This window comes from Accipiter gentilis, chromosome 25 (genome assembly GCF_929443795.1).
Source record: "Accipiter gentilis chromosome 25, bAccGen1.1, whole genome shotgun sequence".
NCBI classification, from domain to species: Eukaryota; Metazoa; Chordata; class Aves; order Accipitriformes; family Accipitridae; genus Astur; species Astur gentilis.
The window spans coordinates 17,833,454-17,858,919 of record NC_064904.1 but is presented as its reverse complement, the minus strand read 5'-3'; the positions used below and the strand labels follow the sequence as shown (position 1 = coordinate 17,858,919).

Sequence of the window (25,466 nt, the reverse complement as noted above, 5' to 3'; positions counted from 1 at the left end):
CCACGTGCCCTTCACCATATGACGCGCTGATGTCAGCCCCGCCCCGCCCCGGGAAACGCTAAGAGAACGGCGGGCGCCGCCGATTGGCCGGTACGGGGGCCAATGGGAGCGCGTGTTGTTGGGCGGTCGGGAGCGTGAGCGCGGCCCGGGCAGGAGTTGTGTGCGGGGAGGGGAGCTCCGTCCGGCCGTGGCTGAGGGCGCCGCCGCCGCCATGAGCTCCATCGGTACCGGGGTGAGTACGGCCCGGCCCGTGGGGTCCGGCGGTGACGGGCGGCCCGTCGGTTGGGCCTCCTCGGGGCCCGGGCCCGGGCCGGAGCCGCTGCTGAGTCACTGCGGCCCGTTAGGGCGAGGAACCGGCGGGGAGCGGGGCCGGGGCGGCCGGGAGTGCCGCTGTGTGCCCGCTCTGTTCCGCACTCGGGGTTACGGTACAGGTCCGGGGGAGGGGGGTCTGGGCGAGCCGCCTTGGTGGCCCTGGGGCCGGCCGCCACCTAGGGCCGGCCGCCTGCGAGCCCCGGCCTGCTGCCGCCTTCCACCGCGGGCGTGGGCTCCTTCGGGGGGTGGGGGGGGCGGCTGCGTGTTTGGGTTTGGCCGCGGGTCTCTCGGCAGGAGGTGGTGGAGATCCTGCGCTCTCCTGCCTCTGGTCCTCAGCCACAGCTCTGCACTCTGTGCGGTGCTGGGCCTGCAGGGAGGGAGCCCGCCTCTGGGCTTTTAAGTACTTCAGATGTATACCTGTTAATAAACACCCATGATTTAAAAAATTATGAAATAAATTTGAAAGGCACGCAGAACGTTCCCGTAGGTTTTAAGGTTTGTGTAATGCACAGTGATATCAGACCTGTGCAATGCCTGGATTGGTGGGGTTTGAAGTGTGGGTATATCCAGCGCTGATGCGATGACCTCTTGTAGTTGTTAGTGTTCGCTTGCATCATTTGTTCGTGCGTCTTATGTAAAGGGCCAGCCTGATTCTGGTGTTTCATAGCCATCAGGTGTCATGCGGGTGACAGTCTTGCGTTTTTAAATAACTAGACTGCTGAAAACACTGGGATATAACTTTTTTTTTTTTTTTTTTCCTGAGTAGTGTGTTTTCTTTTTCAGTACGACCTGTCAGCTTCCACATTTTCTCCAGATGGCAGAGTATTTCAAGTTGAGTATGCTATGAAAGCTGTGGAGAATAGTAGGTAAGATACAAGTATCTGCACCTCTATGTTTGTTGGCCTCTTTTAAAGCAGCGGGGTTGGACTAGACAAGCATGATGGCATTGCGGATAGAATTGTGGTGTTAAAATTAGTTCCCAGCAACTGTGTCCCTAGCCTCATTTTAGGAGACTTCCAATTAAGTGTAAAAGTAGTATAATCACTTTCGCTTACTAGAAGTCACTTTTCATGTTTGCTAGGAATCACTTTTGCTTGCTAGAAACAGATATGTTATGCAGAGTGCACAGGAAGGCAGTAAACTTACTCATGTGTGTTAAGGGCAATAAAAATTCTATGCTTTGGGGCAAAATCTGATTGCAGGTCTCATTACTGCGTGTGAGGTGCTTAGCTGTTACGGTAGTAGAGCTGCTGTAGCAGTATCTAAAAGCCTATTTTATGGATGTGAATTGAGGCACTGAAAGACTGACATGCTCAGGGCCTCATAAATTTATAACAACTTTATATGTATTCCTCAAGAAACTGAGGACATCCGAGTTCTGCTAAAGCTACATCAGCTTCTCTGTGAGTATCTGTCTTCCCTCGAGTATACACAAAGGAATGCTGTAAAGCGGAAATCCCAACCACGCACTAGTGGCAGCAAGAGGATTGATTAGCAAGGCATGGACTGGATCACCCAAGTGTCTGATCGTAGCCACAGGCTGCCAAATAAGGATCAGTGAAAGTATTTTGTGTCATGGTTCATGCCATGGTTGGTAATTTATGCCTGATGATGCACTTTTGAGGGTTAGAGGAAAAAGTTGTTGCATCTCCTAGATTAACAGTGAATTTGCCAAAAGGAGAGCTTTAACAGTCTGTGGTTTTCATACTAGTATCGTTCAGCTTGGTGACAGGGCAGCAGCTGTGCCATCACTCCAAACAATGTCACCCCTACATATAGTCTGTTCAAAACTATTTGGGTAGGAACTTTTGGCACCCCCCTCCTCCTTTATTTAAGAAAATGTTTGCAGGTTCAGTGAGCTTTGGCTCTTTTTCCCCCCTTGTCCTTAATGCTAAAGTGGAGCTGTAAGAAATCTACTACTAGGGGAATTATGTCATTGTTTCTTGTATTTTGTTAATTCTCTGTTACATATTTTACACTACAGTTCTGTTCTGTGTGAGAAACTTACATTTATCTTGTCTTTCAGTACAGCAATTGGGATAAGATGCAAAGATGGTGTTGTCTTTGGAGTAGAAAAACTAGTTCTGTCCAAGCTTTATGAAGAGGGTTCCAATAAACGTCTCTTTAATGTCGATCGACATGTTGGAATGGTGAGGTGCTACTTAATATTTGTTTTTCATTAATTGAAAGGGATCCCCCTCAAAAGTAGAAATCTATGAATTGGAGAATCAATAAGAAGTGAATTAAGAAAACAATGTTAATGTTTCTGTGTACAGAGTCAGAAATGCCAGTGTGGTGGGTTTTTTTTTTACTGTTTTCTGTAATTTATTCTTTTTGCACACATGTATATAAGTAAAACCCAAATTTAAAATGGAAGATATACATATTTTGAGGCTGTTTTAAATTTTTTTAAATGCTTTTCAGCATTCCAGTTGTTCAAACTTGAATGTAAATATAAACACAAGTGTTAAAGTGATACTTTTTTACACAGTTAACAAATAAGGTGTGTTAAGGGGAAAAGATGCTGCATACAAGATTCTCTTCTCAACAGTGTGGGAATCAGCTGAATTCTTTAAAGACTTGTGTATGGATTACTGGCTAATCCATAGTAGTGATATTGGGATGATATCAAGTGGTTGTTAACTGTGTGACAGAAATGCCTGAAACTAGCTGTCGAATCTATATTATAGGAAGTATTGTTTGGGTTAGTGTAGTCATGGCAAATCATAAGACACTATTTAACATGAAGATAATTTTGGTTATTGATTTTCCTAGAGAAAAAATTCTTTTCTGTATTAATACATAATCATACTGATGTGTTTCGAGCTTGCTAGCAGATGGCTAGTTGGATTGAATTCGCTTGTAGTGGTACACAGAATTCAGTAAAGATCTCGGTTGAGTCACATAATTAGACTTTTGTTCATTAATTTTATTAAGTTATTGCAAGGTGTGTTTGGCCTAGCTGATGACAGTTCTCATTTCAGGCAGTAGCAGGACTTCTGGCAGATGCTCGTTCTTTGGCAGACATAGCTAGAGAAGAGGCTTCTAACTTTAGATCCAACTATGGCTATGATATTCCACTGAAGGTAAGAAATAGGTGCAGTTCACTCAGATTTTTTGGTTTTCTTGGTCTTGACACGAGAATTAAATTTTATTACTTGAGGTTTACTTATTTCTGTAAAGAAGCATTTCCAATGTTCTTTTTCTTTTTCTGCTTAGCATCTTGCAGACAGAGTGGCTATGTATGTGCATGCATACACACTATACAGTGCTGTCAGACCTTTTGGTTGCAGGTAAGTCTTTCAAACATACCCGTATTTGTAAGGATCCTTTGTTTCACAATTGCTGGAATTATTTAGGTTGTATAAAGTATTTTTTTAAACTTGGAATTAGTAACCCACAAATCATCTCGTAAACAGCTTCCCTTCCCTTTTTTTGCATGTGTAAAACCTTAGGTGAAGAACTCAGATTTGCCTAAGAGTATGCCAAGCCTCTATACAGGTTGCCAGTTTGTCCTCAAATTTTGAAGTTGAGGAGTTGATGCTATTAAATCTGTTCTTGTGGTGAAAGCAGAACTTTCCTCTGCAATCATCCTGCTTGCCCTGGCAGCTAAAGAGTAGGTTACAACTACTATGCATTTACAGTACAAAGGGACTAATAAACGGAGATCTGCTGTCTAGTTACAGATAAGTAAAATGTTTCTGGCAGCTTGCAGGTGCTGGGCTCTCATGATAACACTAAACTGTTCAGACAAATTGCTTAATATAATGTAGCAGGACAGTAGAAGCTTTGCTACAGGAAGAACGTAGGGAACCTGAGTTGGTGTAGTCTCTGTAATTCTGTGTGTGTTGGTAGAAGAAATGTTTCTAATTCTACTTTTCTCATCCAGTTTCATGTTGGGGTCCTATGATGATGATGATGGTGCACAACTGTACATGATTGATCCATCAGGAGTTTCATACGTGAGTGTGTCAAAAATAATTCCATCTTGGCCTAAGTTCCCCTTTTAAAAGTTCCTCATTGGGAAAATAGTAAGTGTTGTTCCAAAAGAGCTGTTAATTTTTTCTCTTTTTGCCTCTGAGGATCTCTGGTGAATCACAGATTAAAATGAACAGAGCTGGGTTTTGCTCATTTGGATGTCCTTGTTAAACACACATTGTTTATTTTTTGGAAGTACAGTCTCCGAGAACTAATGTAAAGCTTGTCTCTCAGAAATTTGGGAGTTCATTCCACCTGGCTATATCCAATGAAAAGTCCCATGCGCTGCCCCAAAAGGGCAAGTTTTGTAGTGATACCCCATTCACTACGTACTCTGGGTACGAGAGAGTTTCAGATGAGAGGGCTGCTACTCTGACACTGGCTGCTAACAGCAAGTCAAATCAAAATAGATACTTTTGTTAATTGTTGTTAGTGCTGCCTCTTCAGCTGTGTATTACACACAGGATGATACACACTCACACTGTTCTGGTTTTTTTTCATTTTCTTGCAATATATCCAATACCATAACTGTTGAGGGGAACAGAAGTGCTTAATTTTTATGTGCTTATACTTCAACATATTTTCATGGTAGGTGGGTTTGGGTTTTTTTGATCCTGTAGAACTGTAGCATTCTAGTTTTCGATTTACCATAATAACATTTAAAAAATTGCCTATTGCAACAAATTGAGCAGAAACACTGTCCAGGAACTACTGAGCACTTCTTTTCTATCAACAGTGGTAGTACTTAATCTTCTAATTAGGTTCGATTCAACAATTTGGGAATGTGCCCCAAGAGAGAATAATACCAAGGTTTACTGTATATAGCCTTCTCACTGTGTGAGTAGGGTGGGGGTTGTCATATGCTAAGTGACAGTAAGAACTGTAGAGGGCTTAGTATTTAATGAAATTTGCGTATTTTTGGTTTCTTTTTTCTTTCAGGGTTATTGGGGGTGTGCCATTGGTAAAGCCAGGCAGGCTGCAAAAACAGAGATAGAAAAACTTCAGGTATGATGTTACAGTTTTGTTGTGCCGTTTCAAGACAAATGCTCCTACCTTATTACATTACCTTTTTGGATGCCTAGAATATGTAAGGTACAGGAGAAGGAGATGGAGTATTTTCTTGTACACTCTAGGAGATGTTTTAGCCTCTATAATAGCAGTATTTCTGAAGTCTTGCCCCTGGGCAATGGATAATCCATAGGGAGTGCACATGTATAAAAAGGGAAGCATAAACATATGCTCCCATGCATGCCAGCGAGCAAAGTCATTGAGTGAATATGAAAGTGTAACTAAGTTTTTCATTCTGAATTACAACCTTAGGGCAGCATTGTACAGGTTGGTATATGTATTTCTTGCAAAAGTTTTAGATGATCCTTGTATTTTGAAAGTTGAAAGAAGCTGGTCCTGTTAAGGACAATGAGTGGAACTGTAGAATGCTGAACCACTGGAATGTTATGACTCTGAAAATGTGATGGAGAAAAATAAAATCCTTGCCAGGTAAGATAGTGTTCGTAGCTCACTGTTACTGAGTGTAATACACCTTTCAAAACATCTTTACATGTCTGATGAAAAGGACTTAGTGCTTTGAACACTAGGAAGAGTACAACTATACAGGACACCATCACTGATACCAAAAAGAGCCGTTTCTTTTCAGCATTTCCTGCTTGCACAATACTATACCTTCTGAAGCGTTACAAGAAAGTTCTGTGAGTGCACACCAAGAAGTTGTTTTGTAGCCTTCTGAAGAAGCCTGCAAGCAGCTGGCTCTGTAAAACTTGTCTGGGGGGAGAAGACTACTGAAATGGTACTAAATTGTGCCTTAAGCTGATTTAGAATTATGTTAGAATCCTAAAAGACATCTGTCCTTCTCTTGTGTTTTAATGTCTGACTCCTTTGGAATTGGAGACAGTTAACATGGGACAACCCTGGTCTGTCTCATGTAATTATTCTTTAGTACTCTGCTAGCATCTTATTTATGGTTTTGGTCTGCAGAAGTAGATCACAGCTATTTGTGGAAAGGTTCACAGTTCAAATGGTTGTCACGCATTCAAGAATAGTCTGTTGATGGTGCTGTAGCATCAAAACTGAAAAATGACAAGAAAAATTACCATGTTCCTAGGCTTGCTTCATTCAGTCTTGAATCTGGTCAGATGCTTGAATACCAAATCAGAAGCAGGAAGCCTACAACATCATCTGATCGTGATACAGGAATCTTGGCATCCGAAAAATCGTAATTTCAATTGCCATGTGTGCAAACTGGCAGAAAGATAATGTTGGGTAATATATAATCTACCTTAAAAATTTCATTTTCTGTGCAGTACTGGGATTTTCAAAAACTTGTTTTATTGACTGAGTTTTTGTACAGCTAATAAGGGTGTGTATTGCTTGAATTTTACAGTAGAGCTGGTAAAATTTAGTACATGGGAACAGTGGTGTGCCATATGGCCTAACTACATTTATTTAATGGCTTGTTTGCAGAATGTCTTCGGTAATGTGTATGATCTTGTCACAGCAATGTGAAGCAAGTCCAGTCTTGCATGCTGATGCTTTTTGTTAACTGTAGACTGGGCAGGTTTCCAGGTCAGAGTTAATTTTGAAGAGATGAATTTGTCAAAACTGAAATGGGAAAAAGATAGAAGTGCAAAAGCTTTTGTGGGGTGATACCGCCTACAGTAGCCTGTCAACTAAGACTTGTTCCGGTGGAAGAGATGACTACAGGTGGAAAGTAAGAGGCAAGCAGATAGTCAGAACTTTAAACCTGCCTTACAGGTACTGAAGAGCAGATACTGTATCTGGCGGGGGGCACAGTATGCGAAACCCTCATATGTAGCTGAGGGTGCAAGCAGAAAACACTGCATTGATCTGTTGCATCTTATACAAATGTCTGATAATCTTCAGCTGTGGGAAAACTTGTAGTCATGTGGAGAGTACTTGAATCTCTTGGTCTCTTCTACAGTGCTTCTCATGTAGCTCTGATGCTATGTACAACTCTTTGATACATGGACATAATCGTAATTAATTCCTCTGATAAACTGTTAGTGTTTACTCTTATTGTCTGCAGAATTAACATACCTGGGATGGGAAAAGGATAACGGCAAAAAATAAATTTACTTCACTTTTCTCTTTTGTAAATATGCATGATAGTAGCAGACCAGTGAGTTTTCCTGTTTGACTACTAACTTCATATGCATCAATACGCACAGCAATTTGTTTGTGCGACCCAAGTTATATTTGCACGTGGCAGCCAGTTCTGTGTGTGTTACGGAATTGAGTGTCACAAATGAAAACTGGGGCAATGGGTCCCTGTCTGTTCAGGAAGCTCCTTGGGATGGGACTGTGATGGCATGTCTGTCTAACCAGGCATGGGCATTTCTTCTCTGGCCCATTGCTTCCATGGAGGTGTGCTTCACCCCAGAGAGTGCTGTGACACTCAACATGAACAAACAACTGTTGTTGTCTTAATTCCTTTACTACTGTCTCAAAACTAGCTTCTGTACTACGGCTTTGAAAACACTTTGAGAATTGGACAGAGATGGTAAAATACAATAATTAATGGATTACATTCTGAGCTCAGTGTAAACAAAGGGGAAAGAAAGAAACAATAACTTATTTTGAACTTGAAAATCATTTTATGCTAGGGAAAGCGTCAGTATAATGTGTAATGCATTGAACTGTATTTTGTGACTGATGTCCCATTGGTTCCAATGAATAATGACAGGTGCCTTTTTGCGAGTGCAGTATCAAAGGCTGATGTCTATCTGGTTTGTGCAAATGAAACCTTGAGAAAAGAAATGAGGCTAATCTTGTTTCAACCCTGCATTAATGAAATACAGTAGGATGTATTACTACTTCGTACTCCAGAAGAGTTGACTGGCAAAAGATTTGACCTATAAACCATAAGTTTATTATGTCATGGAAACTGGCATGAGACTTTGTTTTGATTAACTGTGAAACTGTTGAAAGACTGTGATATAACAGTGAGAGAATAGAAAATGAGATGCTGGTAACAACCAGCTGCATGCCTGAGCAAGGTAACACTGGAACAATATTCTCCATGTAGGGCATTGCTTAAAAGTCAGAATTGCTTGCAGAAAATATTGGTAAGACCGAAAGTATTACTATACTACCTAGAAAGAATATGAATATTGTACAAGAAAATACAGTGCCTGCTCTGTGTTGTACATGTGGTTATTTTATGTCAGTTGATCATAAAGCATCTAAGAACAAGTCAAGCTTTTACGATGCTAAGGTTTATCTGTTCAGCTCCTAAGCTTCCAGCTGATGAGTGCTTTAAACTTTCAGTTGTAAAATTCTTCACTGGAAGAATTACTTGCATATAGCAGGCTGAAAGACTCATCATAGAGAATAAATTTAGTTCTTCTCTTAACTTTTTGTCACTTTTATCACTACTGAACAGTAAGCTCATTAGGCATGTGCGCAGCCACTCGTGTTCTGGCCTTGTGGAAATGGAAACCAGTATATTCTCTTAAGCTGTGTATTTTTTTGTCTACAGATGAAGGAAATGACCTGCCGTGATGTTGTTAAAGAGGTTGCGAAAATGTAAGTCTCCAACCTGTTTTTCCAGCTCAACAAAAATCTGTACTGGTGAGCTTGCTATAGTTTCAAACTGAAACTATTCCTTTTAAACTGGGTACCAGGTTTCATTTCTACTAGATGAGTGCTCATGCTGACTGTAGTATCTTCTGCTTTTAATATTTTTTCTCTTCCTGTGAGATGACGTATGCTACTCAGTACTGAAAAATGTTGAAGGATGCAAGAAGTATGCCTTTTGATCTCATCTGCTGCTTCTTACAGGGTGCTTACTTGTAGCACCCGTGGATTAAAGGTTACACTGTCTGAATACAGTCACTGGTTTTAAAATACATAAATCAGGTGACAGATGGGGGAAACTCCTTGGTGTCCTGATTCTGAAGAAAGAGCTGTACGCTTTGTTACGCGGATTGAACAATGAACTGGTGCTTCGGACATTAAGTAGCAGTCCAGAAATGGAGCTGAGGTCTTTGACCCAGCCTTCCTATTTGCCTAAAAAAAGACTCAAGTGCTTAGGAAAGAAGCTAAGTATAATTCTTTGTTTAAAGATGTGTATAGGGTATAGCTGGTCTCATTTAAATGATAAAGCTTGATACCACATGAAAAGACTGGAAATATTTAATTTGCTATTTACTGATGCAATTTAGCAGAACACATCAGTGATATGATTGCCTGTAGTCACTAATGCTATCCCAATCCCACAAACTCTATGTGAGGATAGTGTATTTACAGGGGGAAAAAAAAAAGGTACCATTCAGTAAGTCATGTACTAGAGAGGGGGAAAAAGGTACCAGGAAGAGAGAAGACTTTCTGCTAGGTAGAGCGTGAATTGGCCAGTAGTAAGCTATCTTGAAAATACTTTATGAATTACTATCTCTTCAAACAAATACAAGCATCCTTTCAGGTATCTACAACGCTTCATTTTAATGGACGTGTTCTGTGCTTGTCACAAAATTAATAACCTGCAGCTGCAAAATGGTAATCTCCAGCATTTTATGGCTATGGCTTAGAAGGATATAAAGAAGTAATAAATATGCTTCTGTCATGGGTGTTGCAGCATGTGAGTTTATTTCAGAGTTTGTGTCTGCGGCTGTCATGGCAGCAGCTAGAGGAAAGAATTTGTGGGATCTCTCTTGTTGAAACCTAGCAAGGACCTCAAAGCAGTTCTGAAATGGCACAAATAAGTCACAGATTTTCAAATAATGAAAAGACTTCTGTTCTTTAATTCTGCCTCACCTCAAAACTTAACAGCAGCTCTAGATATAGTTCTGTTTTTCAGCTCAAATTCAGCTCCTTAGTAGCATTTAGCAAGGTCGCAAAGATTTTAATCATTTTTTAATCCTAAAATACTAGCCAGAGTCCAGAGTAATGATTTCTTCAAGAGCTTGTAGTGGTATGCTTCACAATACTTTTATCAAACTTTAATTGGAAGTACTTAGTGTGGTGCTGAAGGTATCCTTCCTTCCCCCACTATCTCCAAGCTTTCTATGTTGGCTAGAAATAGCTGGTATTTTTCAGCTTTTGTCTTACTAATGCGTTCTGAAACAAACTAAGGAATACAACCTTCTCAATAAGTGAATCCACAAGTTATTATATGTTCTACTATTGTTTTGAGTGTATGTCTGAACTCAGGGGTGTTATGGTTTGTTCACGTGTTGTGCCACTGAGGACTGAATACTATGATGCAGTCAAATCAGTATTGCTATTATAGTGTAACATTTATCCCACGGACTAAGGAGTGATTTTACTATTCTGGATGGTACCACATATACTGTCATACCACTTGTAGCTTAAGTGCTGATTACCATCATGTTTGCCATAAGCATGGCAGTCTATATGGAGATCTATGTACAGGCTTCTAATTAGACACAAGATATTACAGTTCAGGGATTTAGTCTTAAGTGTAAACTGAAATAAGATTTAGAGAAGAAACATAGGACACTCCTAACTGTATTATAACTGATCTAGTGGAAGCAGACAATGATGACATAGCCTTGGTTTTGCACTATTTGAATCTTAATGTTTGTTCTAATTAGGTGTCCTGGTTTTGGCTGGGATAGAGTTAATTTTCTTTCTAGTGGCTGGTGTAGTGTTATGTTTTGGGTTCAGTATGAGAAAAATGCTGATAACACTGATGTTTTCAGTTGTTGCTAAATAGTGTTCATACTAAGTCAAGGATTTTTCAGCTTTTCATGCCCAGCCAGCAAGAAGGCTGGAGGGGCACAAGAAGTTGAGAGGGGACACAGCCAGGGCAGCTGACCCAAACTGGCCAAAGGAATATTCCATACTGTGTGAGGTCATGCCCAGTATATAAACTGGGGGGAGTTGGCCAGGGGTGGGTGGATCGCTGCTTGGGAACTAGCTGGGCATTGGTCGGTGAGTGGTGAGCAATTGCATTGTGCATCACTTGTTTTGTATATTCCAATGCTTTTATTATTATTGTCATTTTGTTATTGTTATCATTATTGGTTTCTTCCTTTCTGTTCTATTAACCTGTTCTTAACTCATAAGTTTTACCTTTTTCCTTCCAATTCTCTCCCCCATCCCACTGGGGAGGGTTGGGGAGTGAGTGAATAGCTGTGTGGTGCTTAGTTGCTCGCTGGGGTTAAACCATGACATTAGGATAACTGGAACATCTCAACCTGCATCTTAACTGTAATCATTTAATGTGGTGTTATACTAGCAATTAAGCCTGGAAAATTCTCTTGTGTTTTTTTTGTGTGTGTGGGCAGGAGAGAAAGCATGGGGAGAGTACTTCAACAGAAGAAATCTGTGAAAGGAAGAAAGTATATTTAGCCTATTGATCAATCTGTTCTAATCTGTACTCTCTCTGTTCCTTCCAGAATCTACATAGTTCATGATGAAGTAAAGGATAAAGCTTTTGAGCTGGAACTCAGCTGGGTTGGAGAAAGTAATGCACTTCTGTAATTTCTATAAACACTGTAAAAAATTTGTAACTTTCTGTAACTAAAGTAAAACATTGATTCTTAACTTCACTCTGTATGTTAAGGTCTTTGTGTGAATTCTACTTAAGATGTACTCTTTTTATTGGCAGTAACCAATGGAAAACATGAAATTGTTCCCAAAGACATCAGGGAAGAAGCAGAGAAATATGCCAAGGTAAGGTCTGATTTTGGTGTCATCTCAGTGTTCCACTTGACAGGCAAGTCTAGAGCACAGGGAACTATCCGAAGGTTAGGCTTCTACTGTTGTGATGACTGGAAAATGTGTAGTTACATGTATCACTTCAGTGTTAGCTGATGTTATTCTGAAGGGAGAAGAGCGAAGTTTAGGGCATAATCCTGTGTTAGTTTTCTTTCAAGAACAGTGTAATTCAGCAGGTTTGCACAGGTGGTATGCTTCTTCAGAAGTAAATGTATTAACTTTTCAACAGTGGGTATGAGTGAGTAGGAGAGGTAGTAAGTCATGTTGCCTAGAACAGTTTTTAAAGATAACCAGCTGGAGAAACTTAGACTTCCAGCATTTAACAGCTTTGCTTTTGTTCTAAAAGTAATGATCGTGTTCAGTATTACCTCTTAAAGATATGAACTACTCTGCTGAATACAACAAGGCTTTGGACAGATTGAGAGGATTGTGAAACTACAGCAAAACTCATTTTTCTTATTATAGGCTGAATTATAAAACAACTGTTAAGGTATTTTTTTAATTGAACTTTTTTTTTAAAATAGGAATCTTTGAAAGAGGAAGATGAATCAGATGATGACAATATGTAACACATTGTTACTTCAAGACAAGTTCAACTTTTCTTAACTTAGAACAGGTTTGTTTATAATGTATTAAGCATGGGATGCTACTATGTATTTGCTGGAAGAAACTGAGTGACCAACTTGCACTAATAAATTTTCCATTTTACCGTCCATTAGCTTTTATTTCAAAAGAGTGTAGGCCAGCATCATTAAGAAGCAACTGCACTCTGTATCAAAACAGACATTAAGAAGGAAAGATATTATCAGGCTGGTGTTGCTGCTGCTTACTACAGCACTCCATCTGACCCAGGCCAGGTACAGAAAAACAATCTGCTTAAAAATTTGACAAGTCTTTTGTTTATACTGCAGAGTTTAATATTAAAAACTAGTACTTGGTTATTCCTTGGTTAAGCAGTATCAGGATTTGCAGGTCCTTCATAGTGACAGTCTGTGATGTCTCTTGGCAGAAAAGCAAAGAACAGACCTAAGTGTAAAACAGCTGTTTACAGTTTCAAGGTGATATGCACAGCTGATGACTCCAAACAGCCTATATAACAACTAAGAGTTCATGTAAAGGACTTCTAATCAGAAGTATTAAACCTAGGCTTATCTGAAGAGTAGGAGAAATTAAAAACTAATTCAGTTTAAAATAGTGCTTGTGTTAAGTTCTAAAGCTGAGATCTAGTAAGCAATGTATCTGGAATTAATGCTAAACTATTTCTAAACAGCTTCATTCAGGTTTAGTTTCTGAAACAGCTTTATCACTTGTTGACCTTCCTAGGAGCTGAAAACAAGCTTTCCTGCTTTCTTTCCCCACTTCCTAGGAAAAAAGACTGTCTATTCTAGTCACTTCAAAGTCTTGAAAGACAAGGTAACAAACCATTCTGTTCACCACCTAAAACAGTTAAAATTGAAGTCTTGTTTGTACATGCAGTTAAAATTCTATTGGTCATCTTCATCTGAAATGCATACTTTTCTGATGAATCAAACTCCTCAGCTTTAGTACTACATGCTAATGATCACCAGCCCTTAAAACAAAAGCTTTCCCTTACAGGTTTGTGGTTTGTTTTTTTTAATACAGTTTTTTCCTTTTGAAAAAAACACCTGGCCTTCTACAGTCTCTTTTCTAATGGGATTACAAGATACAAGTTCTACCTCCTTGTTGTGACAAGGGAAAGTCACTAGAGATAGATGGGTCTGTCTTGGTGACTGGCTCAGGTTTAAGCCTTAGCTGCAGTCTAGCTACCCAACTCTTGCCTCTCCAGCTGAGCACAGCTTTCAAAGGCTGCTGGAACTCTCTCCATCAGGCCTGCCTGAGCCAACATTAACCATGACTGTGACAGGCAGCCTCTTCCAGTGTCTCCTCCTGAGGCAATAGTATAGCTGTTGCACTGAGTCAGCCTTTAGTTCTGTGTTGCATTTCTCCAAACTGAGTTTCCTACTGAAGTTTACTGCTGATTCAGCTGTTTGAGTCATTAGTGACTGCCAATCAGGAAACTCTTCAGGACTCTATAAACATTAGCTGAGGGCTGACCTTTCCATCCTGCAGAGAGTCTACTTGATTCTCTTTGTCTTTATTCTACACCTGAAGTATTGCTGACAAACTGCTAAATGAAAGTTAAAAGCCATCCATCTAATCCTTTCAGTGACGGCCATTCAGAATTAGGGACAGGAAGTATAACAACAGTTACAGAAGTCAGGCTTCAGGGTTAAATGAGAAGATCAAGAATAGTTGTATATATTTACAAGATAAAGCAGAAGGAAGATGTTCCACAGTATGTCAGAAGATACAGGCAGGAACAGAACCACCTACTTGCTTATTCAGAATTTCCAAGTTGCCATGGTCTCTAATAAGTAGCTATCTAAAAAGCTCCTCTGAAGAGCATGCTCTGATTTTTTGTTTGTTGTGGGAAGGCGTTAAGTCCAGTGAGAAACAATTCAAGAGTATTGTGTAGTACTATCCACTGCAAAATGCACGGAGTGCTGCATAGCAGTCTTCGCTGTTGTGGCAATGTGTAGTTAAACAATACCAAGGTGACTATTACTGTCAGGTTCTTTTCCAAATTAAGTTATCAATGTAGGCTCAACCTGTTTATGGGACTTGATCTTTACCTGTGGTAAGGAAAAAAAATCCTATTACTTTAATTTCCATTAACTGCACATGCAGAAAGGAAAAAAGAACATTAGAATGAGGGGAAAAAATTGCATTGATTCAGGAGGGGGCGCAAGGAGGAAAAAAGCAGGAAAATACTGAATAAGCTATTTTAGTATAGAAATTTCCCTTAACTTTACAAACAGAAAGCTAGCAGGCTTCTATTTAATCTGAAATTAAGCATTGCTACCTTTTAACAATAAGGCCCAGGGAACACTGGAAAAGATTTCTAGTCGAGAAGGACTCTCATTTCAGCAGAAAGACTACTGCAAACTCCTCATTACAACTATTTTTGTAGCCTTAACCTAGTTGCAGTTCCAACTGGGATAGCCAATGAGACAAACCACATTGCATTTAACAAGTAACTTACTAATTTGAATCTAGTTACTTAAGAATACTTAATTATACATTTGTGCAGTACCCATCATAATGCTTCACTAAGTTAGTCCACACCTGATAGGCTAAATGCCAACTTTAATGAATTTTGCTACTGAGAATTAGTATTTACTTGTTCTGTGTCAAACAGTGGAAGTTGAGCAGGGGAAGAAATCTTCCAAAAAGGAGGTGGTTTCCACAGCTACTCATGGCAACACTGACCACATAAAGACTTAGAAATGCAGTGGGACATGACAGCATTGTTAAACTTTGATTAAATGTTGAAGACCATGTTTGTTTTTCTAAATCTGTAGAGCTGTCTGAGGCAAATAATTTGGTGAAAGCTAAGCTCCAGAAGGGCTCAAGCTGGATCTGAGTTTATTATTTAAGTGAGGACCAGATCTGTTACAGAACAAAAGAAAAGAATATTAAATCTCAAGAAAAAAAAACCGCTTACTTCTAGCAGAGGCTCTGCTGTAAGTACAGGACTAGGGGCAAAAAAAAATAATCTACTTGTAGATACTCCCTGACCCTCCAGTCTTAAACAATATCTAGGAGGAAGAGTTTGGTTTAAGCCCAGAGGCCAACAACTGATCAGGTAGCTAAACAACAAGATTTGAAAGCTTCCACCAGTCAGTCTCCTGTAGCTTCAGCTGCAGGGCATGTCTGGAAAAAGCATGTATGCTCAGAGGCTGCAGAGGTGATGCTCTAGAAGACCTGTTCCTTGAAACAAAGAATATCACATGCACCTACTTAAGTCTTATTACTTTTGAGTAAACTCACTCAGAGTAGTGAGTCTCTTAACATGCCAAGGGAGTAGGGCAACCCAGTTTGGCTGACTTGATTCAGAGCTCCATGCAACATATGCAGGCTCAATATGATGGCCCTAACAGCAGCAGTCTGTGACAGTGACCTCTGAAGGCTCCCAGAACCAGCCTTCAGCAGCAGAGGCAGCCTGCTTTCCTACAGAAGTAGGGCTTGGATCCCCTTCCCTAAAATTAGCTTTTATAATTGGCCTGAAAATGTTCAATTATAACTTCAGAGTAACATTGAAATATGAAAATGAATTGCAAGACTAACAAATGGGCAGGGTAAAAGTTTCTGTATCAGAGATCTGAGCAAAAGGTGATTCTTCACAGTCTCATTTGGATTGTTTCTGCCCAAAGCTCTGGGAAGTTTCAGTTCTGAAGATCTCAGAAAAAGCATAATTAGCCCATACCAAGCAGCACTTCTTGCTTCAGGCTTGACAAGTAACTTACTTAGTCCAGACTGTAGCCATTTATGGGAATACATAATAGAGCAGAAAGTAAAATACCCACTTGGAATGCGTAACTGCAGTTCTTGTCATGCTGAAACATTTTACGTTCTGAGTTTTAATATCATGTGCTGTTGCTTAAGAACCACAGCACAGGCTTTAACAGAACACCAGAAAGTAAGACTATACAGACCACCTCATCTCTTAAAGTCATCTCTCCACTGAGTATTTTATAAATACATAGATCCAACAATTACACAAGAGTAGGTTGTACAGTAAGAAAGATGCTTCCTCTTCCTTTAAGTCTCATACATCCACTGACTGTTACTCAGCACCTGATGAATCACTACTCTGATATTTAATAGGACTGGATGTGTCACATTCCCTGTTATAATTAGTCAGCAAGTCCACGTACAGAAGCCTTGTTAAAGAGAATTAAGAAGGGGGCTATGGTGAACTGCAGATGAAAAAAAATTAAAAAAAGCTCCAGTATCTAGTTTACTTACATACATCTCCATGACTGCACCAGGACAGATTTCAGAATATCCTACTGGGCTTGCAGAGTTCAAAAATCAAGATTAGGCTACTGCATCAGGATAATCAATTTTTACTGTTTGTACTACCTTTACATGGCTGTAAAAATTACTGCTTTGGATAATATCTTCAGTACAACTGACTAGTACTGCTGATGAAATTATGGTAACATTGAGCTGTTGGAAGCTCACAGAAGAACAGCTCATAGCAATAACCCATATGTAAAATTTCCTGTGTGGCAGATATCCCTAAGGCTAGCTCCAAAAGAAATACTACAGATCTGTATTTGGTGCTGACTCTCAGAAAGGAAACATTTCAAACAATTTGTCTGATGCAGATCTGAAGTATGCCAAGCATCAGCTCATTTGTTACTTCCTTCTCATCACCAAAAATAGCTTGATGGCCTGAGGTTAAAAGCTCCACACGCTCAAAGTGTGACTGTCCATACGGACGCAATAGTGTTTGGGATGCCATCTGGCTGTATAGTCCAAGTCACCCTTAAGGAAGGAGATTTGGTATAACTGCATATGCTGTTTTGCAAGTCTCTTCCCTAAGATAAAACTGTAACCATAGAAGGGAACATAAAACAGTGAATTCAACAATGCATCCTAAGCATTTATCAGCTGGAAGATAATCATGACCTTAAAGTGCAGTTTCATGATTCTGAAGAGAAAAATAGTATTAGTTGTCATGACAATTTGGAGACTGTAACAGCACCAAAAATATAGTACGGAGACTGTTCTCTCCCCCTCATTTTCTTCCTTCAGTTGCATATGCCTGTAAGAAAAGGACTAGCTTTTCTTCCACCCACCAGTTTTTCAAGTTACATGCAGCAAGGAAGTTACTTTTACTGAAGAATTGAGAGCTATTTTGAGACACCAACTGCTTTGTAACTTTACATTATAGAAGATCCTGCTACCTATTACGTCTAAGTATGCAGAGTTGCAGAAGAGGTAAGAGTGTAGCCTTACTGTTTGTCCAGTAAATACATTCTAGTTATTTTGAGAACATGGGATCTACAACCAAGCTCAAACCAAGTCTCTCGTTTCCAGATGGACTAAGCAACCACCACGCAGTGTTCTTTCATCTTCAGTACATTGCTATTAAAGGACTCTGAAACAGTTGTTTAAAAATGGTTCTTACAAGTTGCTGTGCCAACCAAAAATGGACAACTAGAATAAAGCAGGCAGCAGCATTATAGTCCAAGCATATGCATATAATCAGATACAGGAAAAACTGAAATCCCCTGAAGTCTCCCCTAAAGACAGTGTAAGAACTACCCACTGAAAATACCATTTTAGGTGATGTGGTAAGACAAGCCAAGTAAGAGTTCAGAAAGAACATGAGGTGCTTTACTGCTGCATAAAGTTAGATATCATTCGTTATATGTATTGTCTACATATCCAAAATACATTCATTAAGATTCCAATTTCAGCAGATTAATAGTAGGCTCAATTACAGTAAATTCACCCAGAAGCCAATACATTCCAGACATGCACACACACACACACACAAAACCCCAAACCCCACCCAAGTGATGTCTAAGGAAGTTTTTGGAAGTGAAATTTACTTTGCAGGGCCCTTAGAAAAGAAGGAAATCTGCTTATTTCATTATTTCAGGGAAGGACAGAGACCTATTAGATTAGACTACATTAACAGGTGCCAAGAGCAGGGAAGTGCTCGATGACTTTAACAGAATGCTTACATAAAGCTCCATTTCAGCTCTAATTCTAGGTGTTTCCACAGTCTACAAAGCATACCACTTGAGAGGCTGTTTTTCCCAACACTTTTCAATATACCTCGGGAATAGAAACAAACCTGAAATACTGTTTTAGGAGGCAGAATCAAAATGTAGCTTAATGTGTTTCCTGTCAGTCAGTTGAACAAGCAACTACTTTCTCCAGTCAAATCCTTGTTTCTGTGCTCATACCAGTTTGTCCCCCTGCTTGCAAGGAAGAGATCACTCGCACACTAATAAAAGATCTTTCATTGATCCAGAATAATTAAACTCTCCAAAAAGACATGTGTTTTGTTTTCTTTCAGAGTTCTGGATGTCACACAACACAGCTCATTTCAGTGGTTCTGTTTACAGCTGTAGTGGTGTAACTAATGGGGTGACAGACTACACAAACGCACTGCAGGGGAAAGCATATTCCTGAAGGTACACACCTCCTGCTAACAGTAGTCTTGCAATTAATTCACAGGTGAAGTGTGCATTACATAGTGTTGATTGGTCAACTAACTCCCTGGCCACCTGGAAATCAGCTACCTGTAATAATATCCTCCAAAAAATATACACAAATAAAAAGTGTATTTTGAAAAAGGCAACTAAGTAGGAAAAAATTCAGCATTTAATCACTGGCCGAACTGTAGATTCTCACTAACAGCAGCTACTTATAGCTAAAAACATTTAATTCAAAAGATTGAGGGCAATAATACTTTTAAAAAAAGAATCGATACTGACCAACTGCAGTCTTGCTAGCTGAGGCTGAAAAGTAAGTGATTGAAGTAATCTGGACAGCAAAAGCCCTAGAAGAAAGGCCATGTAACCACTGCCTTCACAAGCTTTCTTTTGCTGAGGCTTGCTGCTTTGTGCTAGCCTGCATGCTGTTGGTATAGTCCCAATGCAGTTGGATCACGTTGCTCCACCACCTGCATCTGTAACAAGCCGTCATTGTAATCAACACCTTATCAGTGCTGACAAGCTGGAGTGACACCTATGCTGGCAGATGGACCATGTCCAAGGATTCACCATCAGTATCAGAACCCTATTTTTTATCTCCACAGGTATGGAAAGATATATTTTAGTAAAAATCCAAACTAAGCAAGCCACTTGTCAGTGTCTGAAAAAGCTGGTGTATGTGAAGACATAGGTCTTAACAGCTTTATTTCCTTCTTGTACTTTTTAACGTGGCTACTTCTGCAGCATGGAGTCTTATCTGGGCCAGCAGAAGGAGGGGGCAAGCCTTCCCAAGATACAAACTAGCAACAGGTAGCATAAGAAAGGAAGATTCTTACTTTAGGTTGGCCAAGGCAGATCACTCAAAACTACTGAAAAAAGAAGAAAACCCTGAATCTACTAACACAGGTATTGAGAAATTAATCCAGAGTTAGTTCTCTTTGCCGAAGTGAAGCAACGGGCTATTTCAGCTCTCCAATGTCAGCAGCAATCAACAGCTTAGATACGGATAGCATCAGACACCTATTCAGTATACATTTACTCCCAGTCTGGTATCACAAAAGGCTGAAAAAGTAACCACACTGTTGGTCCAAAGTAGCATCAGAAGTTAAATATTTAAGGAGGAATACCTTCTATTTCAGAAGCTTAACTTCCTCAGAAGAATGCAGTAAGGTTCTCCAAATACAACCTCACTTAAAACTTTAAAGAGTTTTTCTCCTGTTAGTTTTCATGGCAATGAAATATGTCATTGCCACTCCCAAAACCACATGGTTTTTGCATTCAAGTTGTACCCTGTATGTTTGATTTAGATGGGAGGTTACTCAAGCAGTAGTATTTATAAACAAGATTCAACTCTGGTAAGAAGAATACAGACTATTTAGAGATTCAGATGCAAGTTTCAAAGTTTTCAACTTACATTTATTTCAGGAACACTAAAACTGTTATTTTCTCTGTAGACTAGTGACTGACTATATTTACACAGAAAACCACTCCTCCAATCCTGTAGAAAAAACCCCCATCTCTTCTCACCCTGAAAGATCAAAACTTCCACAGATAAAATGTTTACATCGCTAATAATGTCTACAGCTCGGAAGCCAGGAAAAAAGCTGCATGCTGTGGAGATAATTTGGAAGCCAGTTAAAAAGTACATAGAGTTTTAAAAATTAAATTTTACAATACTGGAATGGCCAATGCACTAACGTAGCCCGTATGTGTACATGCATAGGATGCATTTCTAGTACTAAGTAGTGTCTTGTGCCTGTCACAAAAAAAAGTTATTAATAAAGCCTCAAACAGAAGGTTTGATTACTAACGACAGGTAGGTCTAATCCTTTGCCTTTACTGCTGGCATTCAGAGACAAACTGTTACTTTGAAAAATATGTAAGGGTGCTTTCCTACCCATTCTGGGTAATGAAACTCTCATTTGCCATCAAGCATCTGCTTCAAGTTTTGAAAGACAGACTGATCACTTAGTTGTAGATGATGACAACCAAAGTCCTTTGCCACACCCAAATTAAAGCTGCTGTACAAATCTTCAGCTTCTCCTTTAGTACTGTGTGCTATTGTTTTGCAACACTGCACAACTTCCCCAATGTAGTTGTAATAGCTTCACTATTGTCACCAATGTGAACTTGCAGTCCTTAGAAATAATACAAGAAATTAAGTGGATTTGTAATCAAATTCCATATCTTGCATGCCTTTGCTAGGCAGCAGAAGAGAAATTAAACACCTATATTCTGATAATTTAACAGCACATGACAAAACATGCAAAAACTGGCTTTAGACTCCAATCTTAAGTAAACCCTGGCAACGGGCACCCTTCCTCCATAGTTGCTAAAGTAGCCAACATGAATATTTGATACAAATATGTTAGCGATCATAATAGAAAATTACATACCAGAAAGAATAAAAATAGTCTCTTACAATACAGCTCTTACTCTGTCCAAACACAAGATTACCAAATCAGTCTTAAAAAAAAAAGGAACATTTTACGTTTGGAATTAAAAGATTGCACGATACGTGCCAAAACACCCCCACACAGCTAACAGGCTAGGATGAAAGCAGCAGTTTTATCAGTTGAGAACTAAAACCTCTTCTCTTGGTGCTAGGCTGCTAATAACACAGATCAGGTAACGCATCACTGCACACATTTTGTAACACATGGGACCGTAGTTAAGATTTGCAGCCACAAAGCACAACAAAGTCTGGACATAGTTTATTCAGTAAAAATGGGACTACTTCTCCCTGGAGATCTCTGAAGCTGCTAACGAGCTACTCTGACAAGCGGAGCACATCATTTCACTAGCATTACTGGAAAAAGCAACTACAAAGTGAATATTATTGTTAGCTGCAGAGCTGACAGGAAACCCAATCTGAGATTTTTTTCCTCACACAAATATTTATGACAGAGTACTCTATGTTGTAAATATTTTCATTATTCATATCCAGAAGAGATACTGCACTGCTACAAAACATACCTGTAGCAGATTCAAGAAACCACTACTAAACTCTGCAGTGGATATAACTAATTCAGGCTTCCCAAGGGTTGCTAAACTTTGTGTCTTCTCCAGCAGCAACACTGACAAGGAAATGATGAAAAACAGCATGCACAGTTATGTTTGAATAACTAAATATCCATTTTTCTGAAAATGGGGACAGGAATATGCCAGAGCTGGGGAAACTGTAGGTAAGCATTCAGCATTAACAGGTGTTCTTGTTTGGGTTTTTTTTGTTCTCTCTCACACACACACACGACAATAAATACGAAGGAACTTATTGCTGATAGTTGACAGTAAAGCACAATTTTCTCCATGACTAGGAAAGAAGATTTGACCTTTCATTTTTACAATCCAGCTATTACTGACTGAACTTTTCTCTTGTCAACTTCACATTTGTCAGGGGTTTTTTTCCTTCATACCTACACACTAACTACTTCACAACTTCCTACCATACTGTTGTCTGAGCAGTTTGCAATCACTTTGATAATAAAGCTTTGTGGGAAGCATGCACGACCTTTATTTGAGCAGAAATACAGCAGTTCCACACAGACAGAGGTTCTGAACTGCAAGGCAGATGCTTGCTCAACCACCACTGGAAAAAGTGTTGCCTATTTAGTTACAGAATAGAAACACCAAGGGGAAGAGCATTTAAAAAAAAGGAGAACTAGACACTTGAGACAAAAATAAAAGAAGCTAAAAGTCTCCTGAACATCTGCAAAGTCTGACAGTAGCATAATACGTCATAACATAGAAAGAAACTCAGTGGAACATGAATCAATATTTTTACTATTTCTAGAATATTTTGGCTGTGATTGTATGTGTATTCTGAATTCTTTTATCTACGTGTAAATGCAGCATGTCAAGAGCAATATGTGACTACTGAACAGAATTAAAACATCTTACTTATCCCAGAAACCTCTCCTCGCATTATTTTGCCTCTCTTCTCAAGGAAGCCACATGATACATTCAACAGCTTTATTTGGCTGCTACTTATTCCACTCTTCTTATGAAGAACACTGCAAGATAGAGACATTCCTCTACTTGCCTTTTCCTATTGAGTGCCACATACACGGAAGACTTTGGGCAAAACTTCTGTATATTCTGCAACTAATACACCGGAGACATTTTAAAATACATCATTATTTTTTCTAATTTACTTACAGCCATCACCTAAGCTCTAGAATTACACAGGACCAAAGATCAGTGTCATGCTTAGAGTGCCTTTGATGCTTTTGTGTTTTTAAATTAAGAAGCCTTGTGCTGATTTGCAGAAGCTAAGACCAAAATGCACATCCCCAGGTCAATCTCCTGTACTGCATCTACAAGACCTTTGGTACTAACAAAGTACACATAACACAAGTACTGCTGCTTTGAACAACGATGTTAAGTTTTTCTACCTCATAGCGTGTCTATTTGCAGAGAGATTAGATACTAAAAGGACTTACTATGATTGTCTGACTCTATAGCTTCTAAAAGCGTTAACTTTGTAAAGATAACAGAGTGGCTTATTATGAAGTGGCTCACAACAGAAAAGTGCTGCTCATTTCTTCCACTCATTTTAACTGTTTCCCTATAAGGGATCGCACTGGGGGATGGGGCACCGCCACAGGATCCAGTATAGGCAAGCTGTCTTGAAATCTCAGGGCTAGTTAACACTGACGTACATTCAAGATGCAAAATTTCAGTATCATGGCGTAACTCGAGTCCTGAAGTTCCTGTTCCAATGAAAAGTTATTTTAAACCAAACTTAGACCCTTTTCTCCAGCTTGCCAAAAGCACAGCTTTTTCATTCCATTATACTAGACATCATCCCTAAGTTGTGTGAGAACACTTACCCTGTTTGTTGGGCTGCCTAGCTAGGCATTCTTAGGTGCTTTAAATGCCATAAAAGAACAAGTCACCTCTCCTGCTGACTGGCTATAGAGTCCTTTTCCTCACAACAGCTAGACGGGTGATGTGCCATGAACTTCCTAAGCATGCCAGCTGTAACAGATACATCCATGGGCAGGATTTTTCTGCTAGAAATCAGAAACAAGACTGATTAGTTTCGTCACAAACTATTATTTATTAAATGGTACTATACTTAGTACAGAAATACAAATCGTGCCTCAAAAAAAGCTCACAATCTAAGTCATGATTTGGCCAATACATTCAACAGAGAGATTAGAAGTTCACATTCAGTGAATTTTTTAAGTTTTGTTAACATTTGGGTTAGATTGAATATATTCTAAACAATAGTTTGCTCTTCAGTTTATCCACTGCATAAAGTGGAACTACAGCACAGAATCAAAGGTCCCTCAGCACTAAATGCCTCAAAACTTTATCCATTTTGTATACATCCTCAAGCATCTTTCTATTTACAACCCAGTCCCAAACACCAGAACTCTAGAGCTACCCTCCCCCCCATGTTAGACATCTCCTGCAGTCAATTCTAAACATGGCTCCTTTGCATTATGCCTTACTAAACCTTCAGAGCTTATCTATAATATACACCACTGCTCATTAAACTCCCTAGAAAACCATCCATTGCTTGCTGCTTTCCAAAGCATCAGATTTAATTGAAGAAAAAAAACCAAACAAAAAAACCCACAAAAAACCCCTCAGCTTCAAACAGCACTTACAGGGAAACTACACCTAAACTAACAATCCATGTCTGTCAAATTAGCACAATGGATCTCTTAACTATACTGATAGGCCCCTCAGCTCTTGCACCAGATCAACCCAAGGTATGTCTTGTAGCTAAGAGCAAGCACTAAGACAGATGCTCATCACTTTGTGGAAAAACAACGGATCTGCATTACGGTCAACCATAGAGCAGATTTTAGGTAAGAAGTCAAAATGTGAAACGAATATTAAAAAATACAGTTTTATTACAGGCTTCAGTTAGTAACTCCTATCTAGGAGTGTCAAAGCAGGCCTCTAAGACCAAATTCTCTCAGAGGACCTCTGACAGGTGCAGATACCCTGCCTTGTAAGGCTGCACCTTCAGAGAGCATCTGTCACAGGCACGTACAAGACTACAATCTATCTCCCCCCACACACCCCCAAAAGCACTCGGCCCCTTCACCACCACTCTTCCCCCGTCCTTGCTGCGTCTTCCTGCGAAGAGCTGGCCTCAGCCGCCTGGCAGGAGGCCATCACAACCGCCAGCACCACGTGCAGAAGCGACCGGGCAGCAACAGACGGTCACGTCCCCCTCCCCGGGTTTCACCCCAAAATGCGCCACGGGCAGCAGGGAGACGATTAACGGCGACGGAGCAACGCCTTCCTCCGAGGGAAGCGCAGCCACCCGCGTCCCGCCCGCACCGGCCGAGGGACCGGCGTGAGGGGAAGGCGGCACGGGCGGCGCCTGCAGCCCCTACCTGCAGCCCCGGCGGCGTCTCTGCTGGGGCGCTCGGCAGCCACCGCGGCGGGCGGGCGGGC

General features: G+C 40.0%; 1 protein-coding gene and 1 long non-coding RNA gene across 6 annotated transcripts; one reads left to right on the top strand and one right to left on the bottom strand.

Annotated features, from left to right (window-relative positions):
• The first annotated feature begins 83 nt into the window (after nt 1–83).
• PSMA3 (proteasome 20S subunit alpha 3) lies at nt 84–23,192 on the top strand. 5 transcript variants are annotated; one of them, XR_007509556.1, is made up of 13 exons: nt 84–232; nt 1,096–1,178; nt 2,339–2,462; nt 3,297–3,398; nt 3,532–3,605; nt 4,202–4,274; nt 5,230–5,295; nt 8,804–8,850; nt 11,685–11,752; nt 11,897–11,961; nt 12,531–12,622; nt 12,726–13,419; nt 18,908–23,192. XR_007509556.1 is itself a non-coding variant. In XM_049828296.1 (12 exons), the coding sequence occupies exons 1-11, from the start codon at nt 212–214 to the stop codon at nt 12,573–12,575; spliced, it is 768 nt and encodes a 255-aa protein (XP_049684253.1). In that variant the 5' UTR covers nt 84–211; the 3' UTR covers nt 12,576–12,622; nt 12,726–16,623. The 5 variants fall into 5 exon arrangements, 2 of the variants coding, with proteins under 2 accessions (XP_049684253.1, XP_049684252.1); XR_007509554.1 differs by lacking the exon at nt 18,908–23,192 and adding an exon at nt 17,771–18,857; XR_007509555.1 differs by lacking the exon at nt 18,908–23,192 and having other exon boundaries at nt 12,726–12,863; nt 13,330–16,623.
• On the bottom strand, nt 6,833–25,466 carry LOC126050435 (uncharacterized). Its single transcript, XR_007509557.1, has 3 exons — nt 25,406–25,466; nt 23,879–24,061; nt 6,833–6,906 (listed from the first exon to the last, which is right to left on the bottom strand). It is a non-coding gene; the product is annotated as an uncharacterized LOC126050435 (long non-coding RNA).

Bases quoted from the DNA above. Each gene is read 5' to 3' on its own strand.
- PSMA3 (XM_049828296.1), top strand. From the start codon at position 212: ATGAGCTCCATCGGTACCGGG. The intron at 8,851-11,684 runs GTAAGTCTCCAA...TGTTCCTTCCAG, and splicing joins GTTAAAGAGGTTGCGAAAAT to AATCTACATAGTTCATGATG. The intron at 11,753-11,896 runs GTAATGCACTTC...TTTTATTGGCAG, and splicing joins ACTCAGCTGGGTTGGAGAAA to TAACCAATGGAAAACATGAA.